Genomic DNA, 22,310 nt, shown 5'->3' on the forward strand with positions numbered 1-22,310 from the left:
GCCCGTACATGCGGAGCCATTCAGCACATGTGCAGGAAAAAAAAAAACAATAGCCAAGAACCCTAACTATGGACTTGAGGACAAAGCACCGAGGTTCAGCTACGTGCTAGGATTCAGGTGGAATAATCCTTGCCCTCGCCAGCCATCGCGCCGTCTCGGAGCAGGTTATCACACAGCCACAAGCCCTCCGGATGGCACACCAGCAGCACGACGCGCCTCCTCCTCCGTGTTTACATAACCCTGCAAGCCAACAGATCTGATACAGGTTTCTGCTGGAGCAGTGGTAAGAGTTTATAGAACGTGTGTTTGTGAGTAACCCACACGCTGCTCACTGCGGGCCTCTGCGGGAGCTCTCCAGGACGCTGCAGACTAACACGGCGCTGAGCCATGGCACCGCCGAAGACCTGCAGGCGATTTGGGCACAGCCACCCCCAAACCAAGCGAGGTCAGTTATGGCACCTGGTGGGCAATTTAGGGCACAAAGGGAAAAAAAATGGTTTAGATGGTCAGCGCCCCACCTCGCTAACGGACCAGTGCCGTGCGGTTACACCGTGTTCACCGATCTTAAGCCTGACCTTGGCTCCTGATCCTCGTGCTACTATTTCCAGCAGAACCAAGTCAAGACTTCGCTATGAGCATGCTTTGGTTCTACTTTAAGATAAGGTTCAGTAGACCTCATCCGAGAATATCAGATGTAAGGAAAGCAAAGTCCCCTCCAGTGTGAATTCTGCTACTATTCGGCGACAGTACCACTTCGCAAGAGTTTAATCTCTCTCTCGGTTCAAAGGTGTTCAAAGTTTTGCTTCAGCCTTGCCTTGTTCTGCGGTGAAGCACACTGCGAGCACGCTCGGAGAAAACAGGGCTCGACCTTCCAGAAACTACAGCACCAGACAAGAAAGACTTGGCTTTACTGCCAACTCCACCGCTCATCTGCCAGCTAACGCACCTCGGCTGCCTCGTGTAGGAAATTCTGCGAAGCATTTCCAGCTGAACCCGTGGAAAGCGCAGCAACCCCCAGACACGCTAAGCCACAACAGCCGATCAGTAGCAAATTATTATTTCGATGAGACGTGAGGAATAGAGAGGCTAAACAAAGATTTGGTGGGTGATGTGCACTACTCTCACTGCTAAAGCAACGTCCCAGCAAACCACAGCTGCAGCCACGGTGGCGCTGATCCAGGACTCGCAGGGCTGTAGACAGTGACAACGCAGAAAGAGGCTGCTTGGTGTCCCCCCTGCTTCACCAAAACAAAAACACTCCCAGAGGTGATGTTATGCTATGGGAACCTCAAAAAAAATAAAAGTTGCAAGAAAGATACAGTCACTACAATTCTTCAGATTTCTGCAAGGAATTTAAGAGACGTTTTTATTTTGGTCACATCCCAGCCCCAGCGACTCCAGGCTGCCGACGTGAACTCCCCTCCTCAGCTTCAGCTGCACACACATCCCTGGTGATCCCCGCTCAGGTTACAAAGGTAATCTTGGAACAAGAACCCTACTTCTTGCCTCAGCCCCTTTCTTTCCCTTTTTTACAGTATTTTGGCATGTTACAAGGTCGCTTGTACTCTACCAAATGTAATTCGTTTAAGAAAACGCTAGAATCTCACTGTTTTATTTGTTTGTGTTAGATGCAAGAACATTTTCAGAGATGTCTTGTTCGAGCATTTGTCCTGAGTAGAAAACCACGTTATCACCGCGCTAAACCAATTACAGCAGCACAAGTACGTGATTTACATCCGAGTGTGAAGCCACGTTCCCGTGCTGGCTGGATTCGTAGCAGAGAAGCTAAAGCTGGTGCAACTATTAACACCACCATCACCACCGAAGTGGTGAAAGCCACTTAAGATCTTCCACAAAGGAACATCAACTGCTTTATTGTCACGGTTTTTGAAGGGCTACAGTCCAGTAAGCATACACAGCTCTCCTCGGTGTTGACTGTTTGTCCATTTCCAAGTTGAGAAGCACGTTTGTCTTCAACAGATGGATGCCATGAGAGCACGTCAATACCAAGGGATACAGGGGCTGAGAGAAGACGAGTGGCAGAGGGCAAAAAGCAGGAGAACCATGAAGGCCAAGTGCACTCCAGCTGCTTCACACCGGGTTGGTCTGACTGCACAGCTAACAGCACTACTATTTTCACTGCCAAAGGTCTGAAGGAAGCCTTCTGTCAAACATTTCATAGATTGCAAATCACCATTCCAGCCTCTCCCGTAAAATGATACCCGGGGGAAATGGGCTGCCTCCATGTCCTTCCCAAAGCTGCTCCACTCCAGTCACTATTAAAAGAAGTTTCAGCTTCTCTATCTGCTATCATAGATACCAGGTAACAGGAGAAATCCTTCGTTTCAGGTATTTAAGTCACGATCCTATGATCACTCCTGCCAATTATGAATAAAAACATTTTCTAAATCAGGTCCCTGTCTTGACTTCCGTGTACCGGCTGCTCACACAGCCCATAACCACCTAGTTTGAGGCCCCCTCCTCTCAGTCACATCACTCCTTTATCTCTCCTGATCATCTTATCGATTTGTTTGCAACATAGACCTGTTTTATTATTCCACTTGCAAAGACTTATTTCCCACTTTTACAATATCAAACGGCAATACCTCTTCACCCCGTTTTCTTACATAACATGCACAAATAGCAGAGTTCCTTTATTTCCCTGTCAAAGAAGAACAAACGCCTTCTGAACCAGCAGAGCTTAAAACCAAAGCCACGAGCGCTTACACCTTTGTATTCCAAAAGGCAGGCTGCGCTCTGGTAACTACAACACACAGATGGTCTCGCACCTCACCGGGATCTATTCCTGGTAACTCCCTGGCCCAGAACGAGGACAGACCTGCGAGACAGAACCACGATGGTGCAAGCACTGGAAACGATGAGGTCCACCGAGGGAGAGCTCATTCACAGGTTAGCACTGCTGCGTACGAGATTTGATTACCATAAAGTCTGGTTCACCACTGATCTCGAGTTTTGAAAGAAGTCCAGAAGGCCGTGCCAAGATAAATTGGCTGCCCAAGGAAGCAGTGCCCTGCTATCTGTGTGTGACATGCTAACCTGGTTCCTTGGAGGAAGAGGTGACCCCGAGAAACGTCGGGAATCGCACAAGGAGAGGTCACGCGTCTGCCACAACCGCCTCGTAAGGGATCCTACACACCCGGCCTCTGCTCCTGGCCAGCAGCACCCCACAGCAGCCTCGTCCCGGCGCTGTGCTTCTGCAGAGTGAAACAACGCACCCATCCTTACCAGCCCCACAGAACAGACCTCCTGACCCTCTGAGGAGTGCTTACTCTGGTAACACGGAAAACCAGCAAGCTCGCTTCTGAAGCCTGCTCAACACCACTCAGGCTGTCTGTCAGTGCTGCTCCCTGAATGAGAGCTACAAAGCGATTTCACTGCACGGGAACACTCCTCACCTTCACGCTGCACTGTGTGCACGCTCAGGAATTACGTAGATCTCAAACTTAATGAGTATCTCATTCAAGGAGAGTGATTTCCATGCACACCGATATACAAAAGTGTGGCACTGGAGCACGTTCCAGCTCAGAGCTGCTTCCCTGATGCCTGCTTCCTCGTGTGCCCCGGACCGTGTGCCCCAACGAAGAGCTGCAGCAAAACCCGGGGCTGCTTTGCCCCGGCCTCTCCAAAGCCTCTTAATCCATTTTCACCTTTGCTCTGAAAAAAAATGAAGCAGGGGACAGCTGTATTGCTCAGCACACGGTCACTCCGGGTCACACCTCCAATTCTTGTTTTCAGTCTCCTGAATCAAAGCCCCTTGGCCTCCGACACACAAGGCCGCGGAGGAACCCCGGCCCTTCCAAGTTTCCACAGCGCTGACGCCCACCGCCTGCTTTGGAGATGACGAGACAAAGCAGAACGCTTTCTACTCTTAGCCACTGCAGATTTCAGCAACGCAAACCAGTTTATCTCTAGGTCAATGGCCACTTGCAAACCTCAGCCTCCTACGCAGCAGCAGAGCCTCCCAGCAGCCCCGCGCCAAACGCACGCCGTGGGTTTCCATCCCCTCGAGCGGCGCGCAGCTCATCCTGCCAGGGAGCCACCTCCCACAGGGCAGTCGCTTCCTTTTTCCCCACTCTAAATCAGATCAGAGGGCCTCATCACTGCAAAACTTAATGACAGCGACTCAGAAACAAATGTTTCCCCGCTCCCAAAGCTTCCCAGACACCAGGTCCTGCCCGTACCCGGAGCACTTCTCCGCGGCGTGGATGCAGCAGGAAGCGGGGCTGCAGCGAACCAGCAGCTGTAGCCTGCTATTTGATGCCACACCTGCTACTCACAAACCCGGGCAAAGCACTTCTCCCTGGCCCCAAGCCCCCCAAAACACGGCATCACGGATCCAGCCGTGGCACGGCTCTGGCACAAAGCAGTGCTGGGGAGCCACGACCCCACAAGCAGTGGGCAGGGTCCGCGGGTTCCCTGCAGAACCATCGCCCCAGCAAGATGGGCGCAAACCCACCCGAAAGCCAAGCAACTATCGGGCACGCTGCACTGGCGGCACTTAAACCGCCTGTTAAATTTAACCCAGCAAACAACAAGGCCCACAGGGCTAAATGGCACCTGTCAAAAGGAATTCTGCAGTCAGGTAAGTTAACAGGAACCGGGGCCCTGAACTGTCCTCACGGTTACTAAACAGGGACCTGAAGGACCTACCACATTAACATGAGAGCACCAGTGTATTTACCTTTTGTACCTCCAGTGCCAGGAGAAATGGCACTGCAGCTTCTAGAAACATATTCCAGAAATGTATTTTTCCCCCAGAAGCGATAGCTACCAGCAAAGTAGCTGAATTCTAAATTTAAGCAAACATCAGTGTCAATAATCCGAGTTAACACCGCACCTTACATTAAACAAAGACGGGTGCTACAGATTCCTCATATGACCTTTACGTACAAATTCAAAAGGTAACACTGCACCATGTTCCACGATCCGCAGGTAGCTCAGGGGATCGCACGCTGGCCTTAGATACTACGGAATCCTCATTTATATCGAGCTTATATTCACCAGGACAGACACGCTGCAGAACTAACAAAAGCTAAATTTCATCCTTAATCACAATGGAGAGTCACAGGATTTCTTCTTCCTCTCCTCATGCAAGGAACATTTCCCAATAAGAGGGACAAGAGGTTGAATTAAACAAACAAACAAAAAAGAAACATAGTGGGGAAAAAAAAAGTTCTTTGGTGGAAAAGAAGCTTTCTCTGAAAACTACCCAGACAGTTACTGCCAACGATCCATAAATAAATAAAAATCATCTCTAAGAGCACAGCATGAAGCTTGAGGGATTGATTTTTTTTTTTTTTTTTACGTAGTACGATGTTAAACAGATCGACTGTCTGCGTTTATTAGCAGTACCAGTGATTGAGGAAGATTTAAACTATCTATTCCTATTAAGCCAATTACGTTAAATTGGGTAACCAAAGCAAAGCAGAAGGCTGCTTCTGCAAGCCTTGACTCCAGCGTCTCCATCTCCCCTCTCCCTGAAACTGCTCACTCCGCGGCCTCACCTCAAAGGCTTCCTTTCTCCTTCCCCAGCACTTTCTTAAGCCAGGCTCCTCTACTCCTCCTCGCCTCTCCCCCAGGTTACAGCGCCCGTTCCCCCACGGACCAGCAGGCAGAGCAGCCAGGCCGCCACCTGCCAAACCCTCGCGAGGACGGGCCCTGCGAGGGCAGGACTGGGCTGTGTTGGAACGCGCCAGTGGCCGCTCTCAGAATAGCTTTGATGTGCAGTAAATTACAGGGCCGACTGCTGCCCTCAGCCCTGCCAGCCAAGCAAACTCCGGGACATCCCGCAGACACTACCCTAAGCTCTGAGCGCTTCGCCCAGAGCCCCTTATCTCCCGTCCCGGCAAACAGCACAGGCAGGGGCAGGGCCCTAGGACCACAAATCCATGGGAAACGCTCGTCCTTCGGTCTTTGCTGATGTGCTCTCGGCGAGCCCGCAGGAAGCCCTCCGAAAATTTTATTTTAAGCTCTGCCCAGTGCTGATGGGATCGACCTCCTCCCTGTCCTGAGACCATTTGTTTTGCTCTTCTACTCCCGCAGAGTAATACAGGAAATCACCTTACTGCTATACGCGTCAGGATAGATAATGTTGTGATTTCTCTGCTCTTAAAATGAATAGCGTTTGTGTGTTTGCTTCTGTGAGAAGACAAGAAGTGACGCTCCAAGCTCTCAGTCTGCACAGGTACCTGACAGGTGCTCACACAAACAACCTCAAGAGCGTGATTATTTCTTGGATATTTATTTATTTTTAACTCGTGTGCAAGTGCGAAAAGGCAAGTGTCTTGCAAAGTTTCCATTCATTAGGCTCCCACAATTTAAGTCTTGCTCAATTTGTAATGAGGGGAAAAACACTTTTATTTTCTGGTGAAACATTTCTCGAGAAAGTAAACGTTACTCCAAGAATGCCAGGATCACGGCAGTAAGGACAAGAAACAAAAATAGTCAAACAGCTGCCTGATTAAAACATTCTTCGAATGGAGAGAGGGAAGGGAAAAAAAAAGATAACTTCAAGTGGTTTAACAGCCTGAATACTTTGTAGCACCTGATTTATATACTTACGAGGTGCTAAAGACTTTTAAATTAACTATCACCAAGGGTTTACAAATTTCAGATGGAAACAAACGTCTCTTGCTCAGCTGTGGGAGACTGCCTGCATTTGTCTTGTTTGAACAGCTCTTGTAGCACGTTATTTAAAAAAAATCTGCTTTGCATGCATGCACACTATATATAGTACCTAAGAAAAAAAAGTATTTACCAGCTGACAATAAGAAAAGCACCACACACTTTCAACAACAGGCCTTCCACTAACAGCTAGATCCAGGGTTAAAATTTGTTGTTCCACCAACTGATTACAGCACTATTTTTAGTCCTCTCCCATAACAATAGTCAGTAAAGAAAGAACGTGAAGTCACAAGTATTAGACAGGATTAGGTGGTTTAACTACTATTTTTGTAGTACAGGGTTCATCGTTAGAATTGCTACTACCATTAGCACTCGAAGCAAAAAGCTATTGAAATTACAGATTGGCTGATGCTTCGCGTGGCATGTAGCCAAGATGATTAATGATTCAGGGTACAGAAATAAACGCCAGAAAGGCAGCCTTTCAGAATGGCGCAGCTCAGTTAGCTAATTATGTTCTTCTTCACATTTTATTCACTGAGGGAAGCACTTCATTAACGTGGAATTTAGGTTACCCTCTGATGTCTTGGGCACGTATTGTTGGGGCACAGATCTCCAAAATATTAGATTACAGAAGGAGCGACCTTAATTTTGCCCCGCTGGAGCTGGCAGTACCTGGGGACGTGCGCTCACATCAGCGTTTTTGTGCAAGCACTCAGGGCCCCGCTGAGGGCTGCCTCGTCCGACCCCTGGAGGGCTCTTCCTTCCGCTCTCACCTTCTGAGGTTTAAGCTCAGAGGGGGAAGAGATGTAAACGAGGGACCCAGCAAGGTCTCAGTCCAGTGCCAAGCTCAGTGCCGCTGTCAGAAACGAACTCAAGTGGCTCCTTGCCACACTGACTGCTTGCAGCAGAGCCAGGGAGTGATCTGGGGGGGGTTAAAACCAGTCGAGTTTTACCCCGCTACAGAACCAGGGGCTGAAGCAGAGCTTCAGTACAAGACAATAACAAAGGCAGATGCTCCCAATAAAAACAACTGCCCTAGAACAAAAGTTGCCCTTAACAAAGGAAGAGGAGTAACACAATATCTTTGAGCAGATCACTCGACGAGAGGGAGTGCAGCATCACATGATATCCGCAAACAAAGGCAAGTTTGTTCTTTACGAACCTGCAAGAGCATCATTCCGAGAAGACAGCCTTAAAATCCTCTCACCATCCACCTAGACACAAACCTGCACCAGTTTTCAGAAGCATCACTGCATTCAGGGCTCTGGAACAGCTTTGTCAAGGAGATTTCTGATCAGCGGTCAAACTTCTTTGTGTACATTTACCACTAAGGCCCTACTGTGGATGGATTATATGGCTTCCATCTTATGTGAAGTTTCTTTTCTGTAACAGGCACCCATTTACAAAAATGCTACGGGTATCACAACCTGTTCTGCAGAAGCCCAGACAGGTCATACCAACTCAAACCGCAAGACAGCGGGTAAGTGGAAACCAAAGTTGGATAGACGGGAGGAAGAAAACAAGTAGAAACTGTACTCCAACAAAGCTCCATTCAAAGCACGCTTGGGCACCATGCATTAACTGAAATACCTGAAGTCTTATTGAAGCATTGAAATCTGCGAGTTCAATAGTGTGAAAATATTTTCCTCTTCCTGAGCTAGCGCCACAGCAAGGAAGCGACCACAAAGCCGACACGCTGCTGAGAAAAGCCCAGGCCAGCCGCCGGGCTGCTCACACGAGCACGGCTAAGGCCAGGCATCCTGCAACTGCCTGGCAGGGACAGCAAGACCCCCAGCTTCGGAGGGAACGAACTCTTAAAATGACTTCCTGAAAACGTCGGGGTTGTTTCCCACTCCCGTCTCCCCCGCAAGAAAAGGGTTTCCCAGCGCCCAGCTACAAACACCGAACCAGGCCAGCTGCTCGCTCCCCCCACCCCAGCAGGGGTTTCCAAAGGGCAGGGTAACGCAGAGAACTCAATTAAATGCTCTGATCCCCTCCTCCAAGACACCCCTCTCCTTCACTAGAGAGAAGCACTGTGAAACACACCAGCCAAACATTTCAGTTCAGGAGGGCGCTGGTCTGCACCACCTGGTATCAAAGCAGCCCGGTCACCCCAGCGTTCATGTAAGAGAGGCCCCAACTAGTTCACTGGGATACCTGGAACTATCGCATCCAAATTCAGCAGCCTTAATGACACGTAGGTGAGAAAAGGTTCAAGAACAGAGCCATGCATTGTACCACACGCTGTGTGTGACGGAGGACTCTCTGGGTGCCTTCACTTCTCGCACGTCCAGTTAGCCAAATTATTTACACCCCAAGGGTACCTTCCATGGACGGATGAAGGAATCCGGTCACTTAAATGGGATTCGCTTTGGAGGAATGCTGTGGCTCCCATAGCTTCCACGATCTTCGTAGAGGGCCCTGCCACTGCTTCAAGGCATCTCCTGGTAACGGTGCCGGCCAGCAGGCACCACAGCGCTCAGTGCCATCACACCCAGACGTCTGTGCAGCACCACGCACCACAGTTTGCATAGCTGTGCTCTACGAGGGCAGCTGCCGGAATCACCTTCTGTCTCCGCTCGAATGCAACTTCTCAGTTCAGAAGCTGCAGCCATGTTGCCAGAGGGCAAACCCGAGCAGAAAACCCCGTTCCAGCCCTGTTGCTCTCACTATTCTTCACCAACTGCATGTGAAAAATTCCCCGCATTCAAGAAGATGATCCCTGCAGAGTTCTATTGTCTCAAATTATTAATTAAACATGCTCTCAAAGAAAGTTAATCCCTCAAATCATTTGCTTTTACTAAGCAACTCCCATATTACTCTAACTGCGATTCAGACAGTCTAAGTATATCCATTTACTGCGATTCAGGAGGGACCACCACCAGAGAAACTCTCTCTTTGCTCCAGTTCAAGAACATGCACGCACGCAAACAAGCCACAGGAGACCCCATCCACGAAAACCCACCCAATTTCCCTAAAAGCCTGCTCGGTGTTGATAACTTCTCCCAGCTGAGCGTCTCGACTGTCTTCTCATTTCCCTCAGGAGCAGAATGTGGCTGCCTGGATTTTTAACGAGATAGGCAACTTCCAACAAGCAAGTCGAATCCAACCTGGGCCCTTAGCGGTCAGGAACCATCCCGTACCTCCTCACCCACCCATGCAAAGGGAAGTTCAGGTCCCCGACTATTTTCTGCAGGACAAACAGCATAAAAACACCCTAGTCCATGTAGCCAAGCAGTCTGCCCACACAGCCTGAAGAGTCGTGAGGCACTGCAGATGAACTACAGCCTTGGTTTGTGTCTCAATTACTGGCAGACATTGACACTCAGCCTCATCTGGCTGCTTCTGGGGGGAAAAAGTACGTCCTGCAGCCAGGACCCGGCTGCCAGAAGGGTCCTCCATGTAAGAGTTAGACAATTTAAATGCCTGTAGCTGCAGAAAGCTGAAGTGTGTTCAGGAGTTCAGACACTCAAGTCTAGGAGAAGTCTAATTTCAACATCACCTCTTTGTTCTTACCGAGGCTGAAGGATCTATAGTTATTCTATAGCTACCTATTCTATAGATCTATAGCTGTTTAGACAGAGGCCATGTCTTTATTAACTTAGTATGCAAAGTGATAGAAGTATCTTCAATTCCTAAATTTTGTATTACCATATAACATTTTTCCTTTTATGGAGGAGAAAGGAAAAACGCAAAGGGAAGAGAACTCTTTTTAGATAAAGTATAAAAAGAAATGGAACTTTCCTCCTGTTCACAACAAGAGGACATTACCTACTTTCTAGGGAGCAGAAAAAACACTTTCTTCAGTCATCACTGTTAAAGACATTCACAGCTCAATTCGCAGAGCTGCTAGTCAAAGGACAAACAGATGAGAGAAACAGCCAGCACAATAAAAAATGGAAAGCAAAGATAGTGTAAATAACTTCTGACTCATAGCACTCACAACCATTTAATAACACATGATGAAATACTATCATTTTGTAAAACCACTGGAGTATTATCACCAACAGACAGGGACAGATGCTTGTCTCCACACATAAAGAAGAAAACTGGGATTCAACAATTAAAAAAAATCCCTCTACCTTTAATTACGAGGTCCTAAGCTCTAGGCAAACATTAACCTGTATTACCCTATAATTAGTTTTTCTGGCTTTCCATTATCTTTTAGCTACTGATTTTCTTAACCAGTCTTCGAGGCAACGAGAAGGGCTACAGTTGCAGTATATTTGGAAGTTTAAAATCAAGCGTCCAGTAATACAAGCATATCCCGATCTCCAAGAAATCAGGACCCAGCAGACCTCCAGAAGGATGCCCCACCTCTCTGCACGTCCCACCACTTCCTTCCACTTCTTCTGTTCTTGCAGGACAAATTCAATTCTACCCTGGTTAAGCCCAAATTGAATTAAACCATTTTGTATGCATAAGACTAGATCTCGCTCCAAGGAGCTTATAATTTAAGAAACAGATGCAGAAGTGGCCAAAAAGTCAAAAGGAATGGCAGCATTAGGATTACGTGTATTCTGCGTTGTTTCCCATGAGTAAAACCCTGAGGCAACGAGAACTGCGGAAAAAAAGGCACTCGAGAAAGGCTGAAACGAGAAATACATACGTAAAAAGACCAATCAGTGGTGTATACAGCCTAAGACACCAGAGCAAAGGGTTACTGCGCCACCTCAGAGCTAACTTCAAAGAAGTTAAACACAAAGATTGGTTTAAGGATGGATACTGAATGCAGAACACCAGGACTGAAGAGCAAATACATTACAGCTGACGGAGAAACCCCCAGGAAACAGGACAGATACGGTTCCATCTTAACTACATTAGGGCGAGTATTGCTTAGGCATCAGGTCACAGAACATGTGGAAAAAAAACAAAGAAAGCACCACACACAACATCTGGGGCTTAATCTTGCAGGTATATTCCACCCATACAGTCTTCTCAGAACTGTTCTGCCTTCAAAGATTACGTGCGTGGTTTTTTAAAGTTTCTTCAAACTAGCACATGCTGGTTTTTCCCCCAGTAAGTGCGACAAGTAGTTGTATCGCTTGGTTCAAGAACCTTCCGAATAAAACCAAGGTGAGGAAAAGCAGCTCACCAGCCGACATGAGGGCAAGGCTCTGTAACAGGTAGGATCCTTTCGGGGAGGGTTTTTAAGTCTTCTGACTATTAAAGAATGCAGTAAAAAGAGTTCAAATGCCAGTGCAATTTGTAATGCCTGTGAGGTCCACCCCACCTCACCCCCTCCACCTCCCACGAGTCGTCTTTGCTTTTAGTGGCTTTCAGAGAAAGGAAGATGAAAGTTTGAGTTGAAGGAAAACAGAATTAAGAATTTTATGACACATCTTTCAGTTTATAAAGTCATCTTTACACAAATAACCAAACAACAGCAGCTCCTGCCTAAACGTCTCCACATCAGACCACAAGACAATTTTTACTTAAAAACCTACAAGTTAAAACCACTGAGGGAGAATTTTTGCTTATTGCTTCTTTTGCTGCTTAAAGCACATTCAAATCTCTTCCATCTACGTCTCTTGAAACAAGCTGTACATTTAGTGCCTGAAAGCTTAGATAGTTAACAGATAAAATTACATCTCATTTCAACAGTTATCTCCTGTAAAAGGATAACTTAACTAAACACTGTGCTTCCACAGAAGGGAATAACTACAACATTCTTCCAGCTGCTTATTTCACACGGCAGCATTTTATATGGGTTTTCTTACAAAAGAAATTAACAGGGCACTTGGGTTTTCTTCTCTATTGATGTACACACTGACTTCAGTGAGGTTGCAAAATTCCCTGCAATGTTTGCTTTTAAATGGTCTGGATGACAACACATCCCCCGGGGAGGCACAGCAGAGGAACAAGGGCTTGATCATTCTTATTTTAAAAATTAGAGGCAGGAGATATTAATAAAGGTTGCAAAAGCTTTGTGTCTGCTGCTCTGAACAGATTTGTGGGAATCATACATTTTAAAAAATGTGCTTACACCTCGGTTCTGCTCTCATGCCACCCTTAGCAGAGGAAGCACGTCTCCTCAGCTCACTGCTGTATTTGACGAGTTACTTACAGGTCACAGTCGCAAGCTAGAGTGACTCACGCGCTCATTTAAGTCGCAGCACATCTGACAATGCAACTACTGAAAAGACTTCTAGTAAACACCACTACTAAGGCATGTTTTGGCCCACTACCCTTTTAGAAACGTTAAGTCCCTGAGTTAGCCGGGTTTATACAAGTGCTGCTGTTTCACGATGTTCTTAGCGCTGTTCTCTTCTCAGTTCAGCTGAGCGCATTGGCAGCACCTTCCCCTCCCCATGAGAGCATAAAAAAAACAACCCAGAACAAACAAGCAAGAAAACCAGAAAAGCACACACCGCGAGCGACTTCCAGAACTGTGTTTTTCGATATTGGGAATGGTAAAAGCTCAACCTACATGCATTGGCAGTTTTGTAATAGCATTACATAAGAATTATTTAACTACAGCAACAGATCTGAAAAGCAGCAGCAGTCACTGCTAAACTGGTTCACACATACACACACAGAAACAAGAAAAAAAATCAATAAAGAGAATGATAAATTTTGCAAATATGCATTTGACTGTCAGAGAGAGGATTGGGATTTCAACACCGTCTAGAGCAGAAACATTTCAGTTTATAGCTAGCAAGGCACTGCAATCCTGAAAAGAGAAAACAAGAAGTAGGGCTGTTGTAATTCCAACCGCACACAAAAAAAACTTAAGCTTTTTTAAAAAGTCATTAAAAGCATCTATCACAAGCCCGGTGCGCTCACGTGCTCGGTTTGGAAACATTTAACTTTTTTTACCTGATGTTCTGCATGAATGTTATCCCCAGTAGGCCAGCGATGTTTGCTGTTATTATAGCCGCCTCCGCCACTTCCTCCTCCCCCAAGCTGCTCACCATGCTGCCTCTGAAAGAAGTAATCCACCATAGCGTCGTCCTGGGAGCGGCCCGCGACTCCTATGGATCCGGGAACAGGACTGGAGTGCGTCCCCGCTGCAAGTGCCTGATTTGCAGCTGGCTGCGGCTGAGCCTGGGACCCTGCTCCAGATGTCAGTACAACAGGCATGTTGGGATTAGCTGTATCTTGAGCGTGCTGTTTCAGGTGGGGGCTGAACGAGTCCTGCCAGAGCACTGCTTTTCTCTTCAACACGCACGCAACGCTCATTCCACCAACACCTACGGGGGTGAGGGGAGGGAGGCGAAGACAGAGAGAAAGGGAGAAGGGAAAGGGAACATTAAATCCTCGCAGCTTCGGCTTCGTACGGTCAGCAACACAGCCCTCTTGGAACTGAGGGGAATCGCCACGAGGCCACGTCCGGCTCCTTCCAACACAGCTAGTTGCTCTATTAGCAACTCAAACACCGGGTAACACCACACAGTAGCCAGAACTCCCACATTTTGTGCTCTCAGGTGTTGTCAGCGCGCGTGAGACTCACGTAAGGCGCCCATTACACTGAAACCAGCACGTCGCTTTATGCGACGGACAAAACACCAACTAAAGCGCTGCCACAGAAAACTAGGAGAAAAAAATCCCCAAGAACACCGCGCCACGCAAACTGCACCACCAGCGCCTGCCGTACTTGTTTACGCCTCGCAAATTACAAGGCAGATCCTCAATCAAGGCACGAGTGCCACCGTAGTACCACGCGCTCATTCAGCCACGCAAAGTATCCTGGCAAGTTTTTGTGTTGTTTTTTTTTTTTTTTTTTTAAATGCAAACTTAAAATTCTGGATTTCTTCTTATGTGCTTAACGAAGCCCCAAACGCTACGGGTGCTGCCCTGCTACCTCGGCCGTTTAATCTGCACGCAGCTCGTTAGGAACTGCGCTGCTATAAAAATCACATCGCTTGAGCCTCCAGACAATCTCAGACAAGATCCGGTAAAGGTACTACGAATTTCTGCACAGGCAACTCCTACTCCAAGCAGCTTCCTCTTTCGTCGAATATAGACGAGGCAGCTCTAAACAAGAGAGAAAACTTGGCAAAGGAGACATTTTGAAAGGGAGCAAAGGGGAAAGGAGCATTCTGGGTAGTTCAAGTTTAGTTCCAAGACGTGTTTTTATAGAAATGCCATGTTAAATGTAGCAGACAGCTGAATACTGTCATTCAAAGCGCACAGAGCATCAGAAACATGTTCAGTCACCTACACAACGCACATTCATTAGCTACCCAGCAGCTGCAAGACCTACTGCTGCAAAGAGCTAATGGCTACCAGGACCCTTTTCATTTCCAAACTCTTAGCAAAAATATGCAATAAACCTCTCCTGCATAAACAGCTCCCCGTGAAAAGTTACACATCTACAAACAAAGGCAGAACAGTTGGAGATTTTGAGAGAACACGGCTACAAAGCACTTCAAGCAGACAGCTTTCCTTTTCCCTAGGAAAAAAACATAGTATGTAAATAAGCTGCTCTGTGTTATCATTACAAGGCAAATAGTTTAGATTATGAGACTCTCCACAACCAACAGAACTTCGCAGACATCACTAAGCAAGTTTTTAAGTGCGAGCAGCGACGTCTCCTCGCCAGGCAGCTCTGAGCCGCAGAGAGCCCAGCTTTGTGCTCAGACCCCGTCGCTCCTCCAAAAACTCCAGGCAACGTTAAAAAAATCACGTCGGCACCCGACGCACGCTTCAGGAAGTTAAATCATGGGCTAGGTGAGAGGGTTTCAGTGGTTTTTTGGGTTTTTTTTTGGAAAGTTAGGCTGGAAATTAAAGCTGCCTACCCATTGTTTGAGAGCTGTGTGGCCTACAAGAACTTTTAACGTTAACGCTTGTGTTTTCCTTAAAACCTAGGGAGACCCAGCAGGAAGTGGGTAAATCAATAGCCAGCCGAACTGCTTCAGCCACCATTAAAATATCGTAAGATAAATTCTACCCCTTACCCCACCTCCCTCACTCTTAATAAAGGAAATTCCTTACTCATGATCTGTCTAATAAAATCTCTGCTCAGAACAAAGTTATTAAACACTGACCAAAAGAAAAAACAAAACAAACAAACAAAAAAAAAACCAACAACAAAAACGCACCGAAACAGAACAAAAAAAATAAAACAACAAACCAAGTATTTCTCCCAATGGGGCGAAAAACAAGAATCTCCTGTTAAAAATCGCAAGCATGTAATTAAAAATGGCCCAACACTGTGATTAGGAGAAAGCGAGGAAAACAAGCAGGGGGGGAAAAAAAGAAAAAAGAAAAAAAAGCACCGAAAAAAAAAACAACCCCCCCCAGGGTCACCCAGCACATCCAAAAAGTATTGTCTGGATTTTCGCTCCCTCCCCTTCGTCCCCGCTGCCTGTTAGGCCCCCCCAGGGCCCCCCAATTCCTTCCAGTTCCCCCCCCAAACCTCCCCAATTTCCCCCCAAACCCTTCCCAATTCCTTCCAATCCCCCCCAAGCTCCCCATTTCCCCCCAAGCCCCCCAATTTCCCCCCAACTCCCCCTTAACTCCCCCCCCAACCCCCCCCCAGCTCCTCCCCAGCCAACAAAGCGGGGCCGCGGCCCCCCCGGGGAGGGATGAGGCCCCCCAAAACAAAGCCCCCCCCTCAAAACAACGCCCCCCAAAACCACAACGCCCCCCAAAACGACGCCCCCCACCCCGACGGGGGCCGCTCCCCGCTAACAAAAGGGGCCCGGCCCCGACTCCCGGCCAAGGCGCCGAGCGGCAGAGCCGGGCAGGGCGCCCCGCCGCCACCGCTCGCCTTCGGGGCGGTCTGGCGCCGCTCCGCCCGGCCCCCCCGCCAATATGGCCCCACCGGCGGCTCCGCTGGGGTTCGCGGCGCGCCGCGGGCCCGCTCCGGTGCCGGTACTCACGGGCGGAGCGGTAGGATGAAGATGGATCTCGGCCCCCCCCAGGCCGCTCGCCGCCTGCCTCTCCCCCGGCCTTTCACTCCGACAACATGGCGGCCCACTGGGGACGGGCGGCGCGCTGCATGCCGGGAAGGCGAGGCCGGCCCCGGCTGAGGGGCCGCGGCCCGGGGACGGCTCCGCGCCGTCCGGCGACGGCAACCGGGCCCCGGGGATGGCGACCAAGGCCCGGGGATGGCGACCGTGGGCCTAGGGGTGGCGGCCAGGGACCGGGGACGGTCCCGCACAGCCTGGGGAAGGCGGCCGGCCCCGCACGGCGCCGCCGCGTCCCGGTTGTTGGAGCTCCCCGCGCTGGACCCTCGCCACCCGCTGCTCCCCAACGCCATTTGCCACGGTTTTTCCCCCAAAATGTGTGCACTCCCTACCAAACACCTTCACGGTCACCACCTACCTAGAAATATGGGGTAGCCCGGTCCCTGAGTGACGACCCACAGCGGGTCCCAAGCACCGGCTGCGTGGTCTGGGCCCGCCAGGTGGGAGAGGCAGCGTGTGGGGGCACTCTCCCGCACCCCCGCTTCATCCCCACATATTTATTAGAATATACACACCTTTCACTGGCATATCAGCAGGCCGTCCCACACAGAAGTGCTACAGCGCATGACAGATGCCTCTGTGCGATACACTGGGGTATCTGTTCCTACCCCGGAATGGACGCCGTGCTGAAGTGTCTGGCATTTCCCAGCAAAGCCCCAGTTTGAGAGACTTCAGTGTTTTCTCAATTTTACCACCAGTCCCCAGCCCCCCGCACGCTTGCTTCCAAGCTTCTCATTCAAGCACTAACAGCAAACGAGGCCCAGCCCTGGGTGGGGGCTACTGGGGGCACAGCAGTGTTGGATTGGAGCTAGCTCAGGCATTACCATCATTGGTGCAATTCCTTGCTAGGTATAATCATTCATTATCTCTATTATAAGTACGGTCATGACAACAATTACTACTGTAAGAATATTATGTCCTTTGCTTTTGGTGAAACTGATCAGTAAAATCAAGTGTGTGCAGAGTTTGGTTCGGGACGGTGAGGTGATCAGAGGAGCCAGATCTCTCTAGTTCCCAGCTAGGTACTTTAATCATTAAACTTTGCCTTTTCCCAGGTTTGGGCAGGCAAGATAGGCGAAAGCACAAGCTGTCCTCAGCTCTCCTTCCCTGGCAGCGTAGTGCTGAACTCTGCGTTATTGACACAAACTCTGTTTATTCACAGGACTGCCACAGGACTATGCTTTTCACACCCGCTGCCCTTCTGTGCTCCCTGCCAGGAGCCCGTCAGACCCCCCCGAGCCCCTCCGTGGGCCCGTGCTCCACCGTGGAAATGCCTGCGGGCAGCTGCAGCCCCCGTCCTCAGCTCTGCGAGCTGGGCTCACCCTGCCCAAACAACAAACATCGGCTTTGTGCCGGGCCTGCCCTCACAGAGCCGGAGGGGATGCAGCCCCAGACTGGAGGTGCATTAAACAGACAAGCAGGTGCACCAGAGGCACTCTTTCTTGTTCTGTGCATTCACAAGCCCAGCCCTAAAAGCCAGGCACAGCTTTTGGATGTTTTCCCTTTGTTCCCCTCTCTACCCTTCTCTAATCTGCAGACTACGCGCCCCGGCATGCATCGCTGCCTCCCCAGCCAAGCTTGCAGTCTGGGCATTAAAACAAAGCGCAGCACCCTGGGACCAGTAGTTTCTGCCAGAACACGTCCATGTTAAAGGGGCAGCTCATTTGAAACCTCCCAATATTACTTCCGACCCCCGTTCCTGATATTGGCTTTCCCCTCGTATGTTTTGGGGCAGTTTGCCACCTGCACCTGATGCTTCAAAAGGATAATTTCCATCCCTCCTCGCTAGGCAAGCAAACCACGCCGGCGGCAGGAGGAAGCTGCCGGCGCGGGGAAGCAGCACGGGGCATGCCGCCACATGCACAAAGTAAGCAAACAAACAGCAGCACATCGCAGCCGCTGCGGCTCTCAGAGGGCTCTGTAAGGCAACGGCGTCCTTCAAGCTGCAGGCATCTCAGCTGGGGATTTTGCGTCCCCAAAGTGCGAGCTTTTGCGGGTCAAAGCAAGGGGTTGTGGTTTCGGGTACAAGAAGTTAGTTTGAGCTGTGTTTATCACGACTGGGGCTGGATCCAGCTGCGATCTGGCTGTGTAGCTCGTATCCATTTCCTCACCGAATGGCTGCCGGGGTGACGGGCATCCAGCCCTCTGCTGCCACGCTGCCTCTGCCAGCCGTGCATGCTGTGCAGCCACCAGGCAGGGCTCGCGGGGGAGCAAGGCCTGATCCCAGCCACCCCAAAACCCCAGGGAAATGTGGCTGCAGCCTGGGAGCTCTGAGTACCCCAGGCCGGGTGTGATTGGCGACTTTTGGCATAAAAAGAGCTGTTAGAAAAGGTTTTCACTGCAGATGCTGTTTCTAAAGCCAAGCCTTGTATACCTTCCCAAAGCATTCTCCTGCTGGTGCTGGTGTGGGTTATTCAACCTAAAGCAGGGCAAAATCCTGCTGTTATAGATTCAGCCCAGCTTTGCTGGGTTCAGCCCCATTTACCACAGGAGCACATTGCCTGTACAGGTGTGTAACGTGCAGCACCGATCCGGCTGCTCTGCTGACACGAAGCCCTGACGGGCCCTGAGCACCCTAAGAACTGCTGCCAGCATGGATCCTGCGCAACAAGTTCACGAGGCCAGGCCACCCCGAGGCTCTCTGAGCTCTTCACCAGAATAAGAACATCAGCAGGTTCTTCTGGCAAGCGTTCCTAATGAAGACACAGCTAATTCTGCAAAGCTGCACTGTCCTGCTGCAGGAAAACCACATCAGTGGTGTAGTCAGCCTGTCAGAAGCACCGCTGTGCAGTGACCCCATACTGATTCTCCAGTTTCCATTTGGTAGAGCCCTAAACCCAATTCTGCCGTGTCCTGGTACCCAGTGCAACATCCCCAAATGACACCGGTGTGAGCAAGCCCGACCTCATGGCGTAGCAGAGCCCCACGGGAGATACCGACAGTAAAATCTTGCTGTCTTGGCACCAGGGGAAATAAATCTGGCCACACACCCTTCTCCTTTGGCACCCCTGCAAAGCGTGGTTGAACTTTTGTAACAAGCCCTGCGCGTCACTGATATGTTACGATCCATCACCGCTGACTGCCGGGTCACTAATATTTGGGCTGGGAAGCAGCCAGAGCCAGGGCAGGAGGTGTTTCATATGCTGTTGAGGCATCCTCACCACAGAGTCTAGGAAAGGGGGACTGGTGGGACCGTACCCGCTGCTTCTGGCCAGTTTTGGGGCACAAAACGTACAAACCGGCCACCACTTCACTGGTGTGGCCGTGTGGCCCAGAGCTATCGTGCCGCCGGTGGTGCAGGGGCCTGCGAGCACCCAGTGCGTGTCGGAGATAACAGCCGCATCGCAGCGGGTTTGCAGCACACACCCAGGCTGCAGCAAGTGGCTTGCTGACACTAGGAACGGGGTTTGTGTTAATTACACCTGGGATAATGACATTTATGCCCATATAATGAGAGGGGGAGGGAAGGAGTCCGTCTGTGGGTGAAGGATTAGTGGTTAAAACCCAGTTATGTCAGCAGGTGGGTTATGCAGGTTGGGAAGAAAAGCATAGGGAAGTGGCACATGGGAGCACACTGGGCTCAAAACCTGGGTCTGAGCCTCTCCTCCAGCACCTCCCTCCTTCCAGCAGCCCCTTCTCCCTCCCACCCTCAGCCCCTGCCGTGAGCCAAAGCTTGTTACAGCCGCTGGGAAGTTCCCCACGTCCCCTGGGGATGTGCCCAGGCTCTGGGGCTGCAGCAGCAGGAAACACCGGGGACCACCTCGTCTCCTCCTGCCCCCGTGCTCCCTTCTGCTGCTGGAAGTGCAGTTATTATTTTTATTGTCTGTCGTGTGTTGGAGCGCGGGGATGGCAGAACAGCAGCAAAGACTTCCAGGAATGAAGTGGGGACAGGGAAAAGGACAGGGTTCCTGCAGGCCGTGAGGCCTGGCAGATGGATGAGCCACGAGCCACCAGACCTGTGGGGGACCAGGGCCACCCCTCGTGCTGTGCTCACCTTCTCCAGGGAGCAGCAGTTTGAGGGTGCCTTGGGCATGGAGACAAAGGGAAAATGTGATCCTTTTATCATGGCAATAAATGGATCCTTGGGTTTACTCACTTCGTCCGAACTGAGGGCCTGTTCCCCTCCCGGGATGTGATCAAAGGCTGGAGCAGAATTACTCTGCAGAGAAAGAGAGAGACGACCTCTGAGCTTACCACCCGGGCTCTCTCACAGTCACTGCTGGAGGGGCTGGCAGCCCTCTGGTTTGGGATAAGGCTGCCAGGGTGGATATCTGACCTGGTTTCCTCAGCCAGATCTCGCCCTACAGCCTCAGAGCTTGGAGCACCAGCAATAAGAAGCACAGAGCCCCAACCTCTGGGTGCGGGGCTGGGAGCTGGCCTGGACAGCAGCGGCGTGGGCCTGGGGCTTTGGGGATGGGGCTGGCCATGGCCAGGCTGCTCCTGCCCTGCCGCACGGTGCTGTGCCCTGCCTTCATTTCCATCCTGCCCAAAGTCCCTTTCTTGTCTTCATGTGCATCCCTTCCCTGCCAAACAGCAGAAATAACTTTAGGCTCCTTGGGAAGCACCTTGGGACTGGGTCGCTTGGTGGATCCAAACCTTCCTCTTGGTCCTCTCAGCAATAGCCAGGTGGAAACCAGCTCAGGGGAGATGCTGCAGTCCCACAACGTGTGCGAAGTGATGGTAAGCCTTCTGCTCAGGGTGCAGATGGTGCTAGGCAATAAAGACCCATTCCTTATCAGCATTGCCCCATGGCTTGGGCCTGGGAGGTGGAAAGGGTCCTCCCTTCTTTGTGCCCCACTGGACCATCACAGACAGCCCCAGCACCAAGTCCTGGCTCACCACACCACCTGGCATCAGCCACCCTGGGCTTCGTCCCTGGTCTAAGAAGAGAAGGCAGCCCCCAGGAGGTGCCTGCTGCTGCCCTGACCCCTGAATCACTCCCTAGAAGTTCCTTTCTCCCTCCATGGGCTATGGGAGGGGCTTCGTGCACCCTTCATCCAACACCCAGCTGATGCGTCCAAATCCAGATCCCCCGTATGTGCTCTGACCAAATCTGTTCCTTGTGGTGTGACGCCCAGCTTATCTTTGAGAGAGAATTACAGTCCGAGAGCAAATAAACCCAGCACTGCTGTGATTCCCAGTCCCAGGAGCAGAGCTTCCCATAGCTCGGGTGGGAAACACATGCACGGGACAGGGAATTTGGATGGAAAAGAAAATGGATGGAGTGACACCGTAAATCATGGGTGAGCAGGAGCCATAACTTCCTCAGCGTCCCCAGGCAGATCAGGCCCTGCGCAGCCTTGGGGACGTGGAGGAAGGGCAAGTGAGCGCTTTCATTTTGAGGCCAAAAGTGCACTTTTTTTGTCTCTAAAATTAACAGAAAAATTATTAGAGGAAAGAGCATTTCTCTCTGCTGCAAAATTCTTCTGTGGGGCAGCAATGTTTAGTTAGCCACCATAAAGAAAGAAAGAAAGAAATCATCTACTGAAATACTGTTTTTTGTTGTTGCTGTTTGGTTGTTTTTTGTTTGTTTTTTGTTTTTCCCTAAACATAGCCAAAACTTGCTGAGATCTTCACGCGGCATGCTTTCAAAATATGCTTGACCAAAAAGCTTTAGGAGCCAATTACACCATCCAGCTTCATCAGTGGGACAGCACTTCGTCAAACCTGGCTGCCTTCAGCCAAAAAGCAGCAACCAGCCCCGCAGCTGGGCGGCTCCGCTACTTATTCCCGAATGAGGGCCGCGTGCCA

At 50.2% G+C, this 22,310-nt stretch overlaps 1 protein-coding gene across 39 annotated transcripts in view; it reads right to left on the reverse strand.

Annotated features, from left to right (window-relative positions):
- The window catches only part of PUM1 (pumilio RNA binding family member 1), a 71,864-nt gene extending 55,244 nt beyond the window's left edge, over positions 1-16,620 (reverse strand). For 20 of the 39 annotated variants that reach the window (XM_040535368.1, XM_040535367.1, XM_040535366.1 and 17 more), the window contains exons 1-2: positions 16,473-16,591; positions 13,465-13,838 (exon numbers count right to left, since the gene is read on the reverse strand). In XM_040535368.1, coding sequence (XP_040391302.1) covers positions 13,465-13,827 — 363 coding nt within the window. In that variant the 5' untranslated portion in view covers positions 13,828-13,838; positions 16,473-16,591. Of the gene's footprint in view, positions 1-13,464; positions 13,839-16,472 lie in introns of all 39 variants that reach the window. The other 19 variants (XM_040535386.1, XM_040535385.1, XM_040535384.1 and 16 more) reach the window with 9 other exon arrangements.
- Between the last annotated feature and the right edge of the window lie 5,690 nt (positions 16,621-22,310).

This window comes from Cygnus olor, chromosome 23, assembly GCF_009769625.2.
Source record: "Cygnus olor isolate bCygOlo1 chromosome 23, bCygOlo1.pri.v2, whole genome shotgun sequence".
Taxonomy (NCBI): Eukaryota; Metazoa; Chordata; class Aves; order Anseriformes; family Anatidae; genus Cygnus; species Cygnus olor.